The sequence below is a fragment of the Helianthus annuus genome, chromosome 9, assembly GCF_002127325.2.
Source record: "Helianthus annuus cultivar XRQ/B chromosome 9, HanXRQr2.0-SUNRISE, whole genome shotgun sequence".
In the NCBI taxonomy this organism is placed as follows: Eukaryota; Viridiplantae; Streptophyta; class Magnoliopsida; order Asterales; family Asteraceae; genus Helianthus; species Helianthus annuus.
Genome location: NC_035441.2, coordinates 152,468,233 through 152,475,558, shown reverse-complemented (window position 1 = coordinate 152,475,558; position 7,326 = coordinate 152,468,233). Strand labels below are relative to the sequence as shown.

At 35.8% G+C, this 7,326-nt stretch overlaps 2 protein-coding genes across 2 annotated transcripts; both read right to left on the bottom strand.

Moving 5' to 3' along the window:
* Positions 1 to 2,642: 2,642 nt before the first annotated feature.
* On the bottom strand, positions 2,643 to 4,490 carry LOC110876598 (lysM domain receptor-like kinase 4). Its single transcript, XM_022124763.1, has one exon. It carries the CDS (start codon positions 4,488 to 4,490, stop codon positions 2,643 to 2,645), a length of 1,848 nt encoding a protein of 615 aa, XP_021980455.1.
* Positions 4,491 to 6,261: 1,771 nt separating this feature from the next.
* On the bottom strand, positions 6,262 to 7,118 carry LOC110879194 (probable calcium-binding protein CML41). Its single transcript, XM_022127614.2, has one exon. It carries the CDS (start codon positions 6,931 to 6,933, stop codon positions 6,349 to 6,351), a length of 585 nt encoding a protein of 194 aa, XP_021983306.1. The 5' UTR covers positions 6,934 to 7,118; the 3' UTR covers positions 6,262 to 6,348.
* Between the last annotated feature and the right edge of the window lie 208 nt (positions 7,119 to 7,326).

Genomic DNA, 7,326 nt, shown 5'->3' with positions numbered 1-7,326 from the left:
CTTAATAGTAGCCTTGCAAAAAATTTCTAGAGATTCACTAGAAGTCCTTGAAGACATAGCTAAATATTCATCATTTCGTCAAGAATGTTATTGGTTGCAAGTTGACGCACCGCGGATGTGCATTTTGGTATCGCCGTGAAACTCTTTTTTCCACTAGCGTCGTACCCAACTTGAAACCATTCAGATTCAACTTCAATATCTCCCATAATGTTAAAAGATAATTCTTTCAACATACGAAACCACGTTCTAAAAGTATCGGCATTATACTTTGGGTCAACAAAGTAATCATTCATTAGAACTTCATTATCCCTGTGAAGCACCGTTTTTTTCTTTGATCGTCCCGTATCTTCAAGCTACGCAAGCTCCGGCATCTTTTCAAAAAATTCCGTAACACAACCCGAAGATTCCGACGAACTAGACGAGTCGGGCGGAAATGTACTTGAGTACCCATAGGTATTTTTCTAAAACTATAAATATAGAATTGTAGATGATTTTTAGAGTTGTGAGGTGAAATGGAGCGCATAAAACAGGTAAGATTAGGTGTATTTATAGGTTAAAAAATTGTTTTTTTTTTAAATTTAATGGTGCCCCCACTTGAATATAGCCGTTCAACGACTATATTTCTCAAACAAACCACCTCCGTCACTCGTGATGACTATCACGTATTTGGCCTCCATCACGCGTGATAGCATACTCATGGCGATGTGCTATCACCCATCACTCATCACTTGCACCTACCACTTGCCCACACCGACCACCCTAACCAAGTCACCAAACTTGTATTTATTACATGATTGCCAATAACTGATTAATGCTATTGATTAATTTTGATAAATGTTGATATGAATTACAAACATAACTTAGTAATACTTAATGGATAGGAAGTTTGTATCAAGTTTCAATTCTTTCTATGAAAACGTATAAAATATGGTAGGTTTATTGGGCATTTTTGTTAGATGTCATTTCTGATTGTTGTCTTCCAAAAGGTTAATATGTCATTTTTGAAGAAAATTTCTATCAAGACAACCTCCCGACATCACATAGAGTTGCTAAGCAGATAACAACAGATGAGAAGAAAGAGTCCATTCATCCCAAAGGTCTCTATTGACTAACTTGATGTTACTAGCTATGTTACCACTTCCTATTTATCTCGTTAGATAAACAAATATATATATGTACCTAGTTTCAAAGTGAACAATATCAATCAAGATTATTGTTATATATTATAAATATAAGTTTTTTTCACATATTAATCCGATTATTTTCTATATATATATATATATATATATATATATATATATATAGGGGAAGGTTCATTGGGGAACACTTAAAAATTGGGGAACAGCGGGGAACCGGCTCAAACGAACTCCGATTGGACTCATTCCAGCGGCGTTGGAACCGGCTCGTCGAACCCTAACTAAGATCTTTTAACCCTAAACCCTAAATCCTAACTCCTAAACTCTAAACCCTAAAGCTAAAAAAATAAGGCTAAAACCTAAGATAAACCATACAATCTAAACTATAAACCCTAAAAACTAAACCCTAAAGGCTAAACCCTAAGCTAAACCCTAAAGCTAAACCCTAAAGCTAAACCCTAAACCCTAAAGCTAAACCCTAAACACTAAATCTAAACCCTAAAGCTAAACCCTAAAGCTAAACCCTAAAGAAAAACCCTAAAAGCCAAACCCTAATATATTTAGGGTTTAGGGGTTATGATTTAGGGTTCAGGGTTAAAAGATCCTAGTTAGGGTTCGACGAGCCGGTTCCAACGCAACTGAAATGAGTCCAATCGGAGTTCGTTTGAGTCGGTTCCCCGCTGTTCCCCACTTTTTAAGTGTTCCCCAATGAACCTCACACTATATATATATATATATATATATATATATATATATATTTAGGTATAACCGAATTACAAGAGAATGCGTTACTGACAAAACTTAAGCTATCCTAATTTTTTTTCTTTTGAACGGTAAATTTGGATCACTAACGGACCACTGGAGTATCATCGTGCCACCAGCGAAACCACCCGATCATATCCATCTCCACTAGTCATAATGCCTATACACGAATTCAGGAGGAAACTTAATAAATATGAGAAAACCCCCTTATGGGAAATCGAAACGAGGACCTATTGGTCTCAAAGTCTTATCTCACTTCCATGATGCTATTAAGCTATAAAGCCATGGACCTTAAGCTATCCTAATATTCAAACTAGAGATATATTAGACCATCTCCTATCGGGATGAAATTTTTTGTAAAAAAAAAGGCCACATCATCTCACAATTCAGTCTTTTTTCTTTTTCTATTTCTTTATTTAAGACTCCACTACTCATAGATCTCATTCTTTCTTCACAAATTCATGCATTTAGCTAAAAGCATTTCTATTCTCTCTTTTCTCCAACTCATCATCTATGTCACAAATGCACCACAAATGCATTGCATTGGAGATGGTTTTAATAGCTGAAGAACAAACTTAAAGATAAATAACAAATCAAATAATAATTACTCTAATAGATAATAAACTCCGCAAACAATATACTGTAATTCTTTATTCTAGCAAGTTTTTACATCATATGTTATGACTATTTACATGTATATGACATCCCAAAAACTGCAAATATTCAAAGCTTAGTTAGTTACAGTTAAACTTCAAACATGGTATCAGAGCTTTGTGCATCCATTTGAATCATCATGAGTGTGGATACTATCTCATTCACGCATAACCTTCGTGACGGTTCGGGTTCCAAACAAGCTACACTTAGTTTCACCAGACGCAAGGCGAGCTCACCATGATCTATGACAAACCCTAGGGGGTGTCTAGCTTTCAAACGAGGGTCAATAAGGTAATTTACCTTATCTTTTGCATGCTTTTCATCAACCATACATGCAATAACTTGTTCAGCCAACATAACTTCTTCCCCATCATCATTCTCACTCACAACTTTCCTTCCTGTAATCAGTTCCAAAAGAACAACTCCAAATGCATAAACATCAGTCTTTGTTGTCACAGTTCCAGATTCTATGTACTCTGGTGCATTGTAACCCTTTGACTCAATAGGACATTTTATGGATGAGTTACCATTTTGGCCTTTCTCCGTTGACCTTGCAAGACCAAACTTTGAAATCTTGGCTCTTAGATCTTTACTCAGTAGAATATTACTACTGTTTATGTCCTTATGAACATATGCTGGACTTGCAAAGTTGTGTAGATACTGCAAACCCTTAGCAACATCTAGACCGATCCGAATTCGATTCGTCCAAGTTTGAGTTTCTTGGGAAGTCTTATCTTGAAGCCACTCTTTCAAACAACCGTTTTCCATGAATTCATAAACAAGATAACAAGCTTTATCATGTTCACAAACTCCATAAAGTCCTATGAGATTAAAATGATTAAATTTCTGTAAAATTTTCACCTCTTTATTTGCATTTGCACCCATTTTTTTTATGACCACCCTCTTCCCCTTCAAACTGCCTTTATAAACTGAAGCACTCAATCTGTTTAGCAGGCTAAAACCATCACTAGCCTCCTCTAACTCCTCAAATCTGTAGACTTTTAAATTTTGGTCAACACTTGCAATACCAAGTTGAATATCTTTAGGTAACACCCATTTTATTACCTTTTTATCACTATTCTTTCGGTTTCTTCTCCAAAGAAAATATCCGATACACAAACCGAATAGAATAGCCGAAAAACTACCTGCTAGGGTCCCGATTAGTATGAATTTTTTGGACAGATTGTGCTTTTGACCAAGTGTTCTTGTCATGGAACTCAAAGGTTCATTAGCAAGTGGAACAAGAAGAGTTGTGAATGGAAAAATATCATTTTCATTATCAGAAGAAAACCCGTTTGCTAAAGCTAAATCTTGAATGCTTACCTTAAACCTTTTACTAATCTTTTTGATTGTATCTTTCAATGTGATCAAGTATGTTAAGAGATATCTAGCCCCCACATCGGTTTGACTAACCGTTGGACATGCACATCTAAGTGGCACTTGAAGGTTCTGACCGGCGTGCAAGTCGTATTGGTTGTAAATATTGTTTCTCATAAGTGAGTTACAAGTGGTTAGACCTTGGTATGTGTAGTTTGCAATGGTAAAGTAAGTGTCATAATCTGTGGGGATAACAAAAGTGGTGTTAGCTTGATAGTACTTACCTAAACAAGAACAAGTAACCGGGATGATGAGCTCTTTGTTTAGTGGCAAGATTTTGTGGAAATCGGTGATGTTGTTGATCCGGGCTAGACCCACATGGTCAGTTGACATGAGCTTTGAGATGGTCATAACCGTGTCGTATAGAGGTTGGGTTCTGAACATTAGGAAGGCAGGACATGACAATTTTACGCTGTTGCAAGCGTAGAGAAAGGCCGGGGATGGGCCGGTTTCATCGTTGTTGTCACAGTCCATAACGCTGTTTCCTGAATACATTTGTTGACCATGGGACTCGATGGTGAAAAACACAACCAACATGAATATGAAATGGAAGAGATTCATGTTGAAGTGTGTTTTGGTTTGATTGCTAGGAATTTAAAGTGGTGTTTGAAACCGTTTGGCCTAATGTAAAATGAACCTAAGTAGTTGCTAATTTCAAACATGTTTTGTTGACTAAGTGAATATGAACGATTACCAAACATTAAACAAAAGAGGTTTAGTGATGTCATATGTAGCAATTTGCAATCTTATATAATACAAAATTAGGGACAAAAGGTAGAGAAAGGGACATATTGATACCCACCAAAAAGGTGGTGAAAGAGAGTTAAATCATAAAAAAAATATGATTTGGTATTCCTAATTATTTGTTTAATCGTATGTTTAATATTTCCTAATTTAGATTTCTAATCGTATGGTTGACAAAGATATTAACATATTGTGGAAAAATCAAAGATAAATACCGAGAAAAATATAAAATATCTGTTTCAGTCATTAAATAAGTTAGACATAATATATATTTGTAATTTACGCCGGCAATAAATGATAAAATTAGGAATAAAACGTCTAAATTTGGATTTCGAGTCACTGGAAAAAAAAAATATAGGGCCCACCTTTTGGTAAGATTTTCTATAAATTGGACATATTTTATTACATTTTCTTTTCTTTCCGTCCGGAATATTAAGTGGCTGCTGAACTGGTCTGCATTTTGACTTGTTTCATGAGTATCAAAAAATTGGGGAATGTTTTGGAACTGAAAGACCAAAAAAGGTTTTAAATGGGCCGTATGGGTCAGGCCCAAGTCCAAACCAAGATAAAATCTAGCACCGAGCTAGGCCTAGAATTAACACCCATTTTATAATGTAAAACAAGCTAGAAACATGGGCTCATGGGCTGTATGGGCTCTATCCGTCATATGATAAATGACTTATAAAAGTCATGGTCTAGTTTATAGAACTTTTAACTATCGCCATTTGAATAAACATCGATACCATTCAAGCAAACCCAATTAACAGTGGCAAACGCACATGGTCATTTTTACGCAAAAGTTAACCCCTTTTGCGCACAGACTAGATATTGATGTAAAAGTCGTTGACAAACGAAAACCCATAAAATATTACATGTCCTAATAGATGTAAAACGTAGTCATCTTAGGGCGGATTAGGACTCACACATTATAGAAATAACACACATTGTTGAACAAGCTCATTCAAGTGGGTGCGGAGGACACGTCAACAGCCAAATGCTTGCCAAGTTTGATTTAGCTAAAATCAAATACTAATGGGTATTAACACACAAAATGACCTTAACATGACAAGTGAAGGAAGGAAACTTTTTTTTTTAATTTTTTTACCAACACCCATACCACCACACCACAAAGGATGGGGCTATTAATTTAACTAGTTATATAATCATGGTTGCAAAAGTCGTTAGGCGCTCCCTAGTTAGATTTGAGAGTACTCGGGAAGTACTCGGTTTAAACGGAGAGTACTTGAGGAGTATTCAACCTATACGAAGAGTACTCGGGTCTCGGCAGTCTGCCTTGTAGCGAGTACTTGGGGAGTACTCGGTTTTCAAGACCTTATTTTACAACCATGTATATAACTTGTTATTTATTTATAATTTTTATACTACAAATCCAATTTATTTTGTATAATGTATTTAAATACATTTTATTATGTTTATTTACATTGTATAATTAAATAATTTAGTCAGAAGTTTTAAGTGTAGAAATTAAAGGAAGCATATTTAGAAAATGTTATTGTTTGAAGTGACATAACATTTGAAATTTGGTATTGTTTGAGGTGACATAACATTTGAAACTTATTATCACAAATCAAAATCCCCAAGCATGAATAAGTTCTCATAAATACCTTCGGTTTATTTACATTTATGTTTATTGACACACAACTCATTTTACGAATTAAGCCGTCATCATCTGTTGAAACTCATTAAAATCAACAGCCCCTTTGCCATGAGTATCAAACATTTTAATCATCTGCAAACACTCATCATACGTTTTCGGGTCCCCGAGTCGACTCAATGTCTTCTGCAAACTCTTTGGGCTAATCTGCCCACACCCTTTCTCATACTCGAACATCTCAAACGCGGCCCTCATATCGTCCCTTTCATCGTCATTCACCTTCATCAGCTTCATAAAATCTTTAAAATCAATAAACCCGTCCCCATCGGTGTCCAATTCATCGATCACACCCTGAGCCTCTTGGTGTGACATGTACTCTCCAATCGACCCAAAGTATGACCGAAGCTCTAAAGCTGATATCTTTCCATCGTTATCCGCATCAAAACGCGCAAAAACTAATCTAAACTCTTGCTCTCGGTTGTTGGTATTGTACTTGATACTAGGTTTTGGAGATTTTGGTGACATTAATGTTGGGGAAGTAATGTTTGAGTTGTTGTTACTTTTTGAACGAAAACTGCTTAGCCTTAACATGAGACCCTTTGGTGGGAAACAACCAAAGGATTTTGTAACTTTTGTATGTTCCATTAGAGGACAAAGAAAAGAAGGTTTTTTTTAGTGATTTTGTTGATGAAAAGATGTAATGGAGATAGGTGTATATATACACACATTGGAGAAGTAAAGATGAAGATTAGGATAGTTTTGCTTATGAGTGAAAATTGGAATCCATTTGCATGAAATGGTGGGGAAAAAACATGAGACTAAAGTGTATAGGGAAATTTCGAAGAAAGTGTAGTGAGGTGTTTAGGTGTTGGAAGAATGCGTGCAGTTTGGTTTAGAAGGAATCTGCATGGCAACTTCCTTGAACGACTTTTGAGTATATATGTCGACGACTTGTTGTCATAACGGGGCCCTAGGGGCCGTTTTTAACAATGTCACAACAATTTGAATTTTGACTATGTGTGAAATTATGTAGGTGAT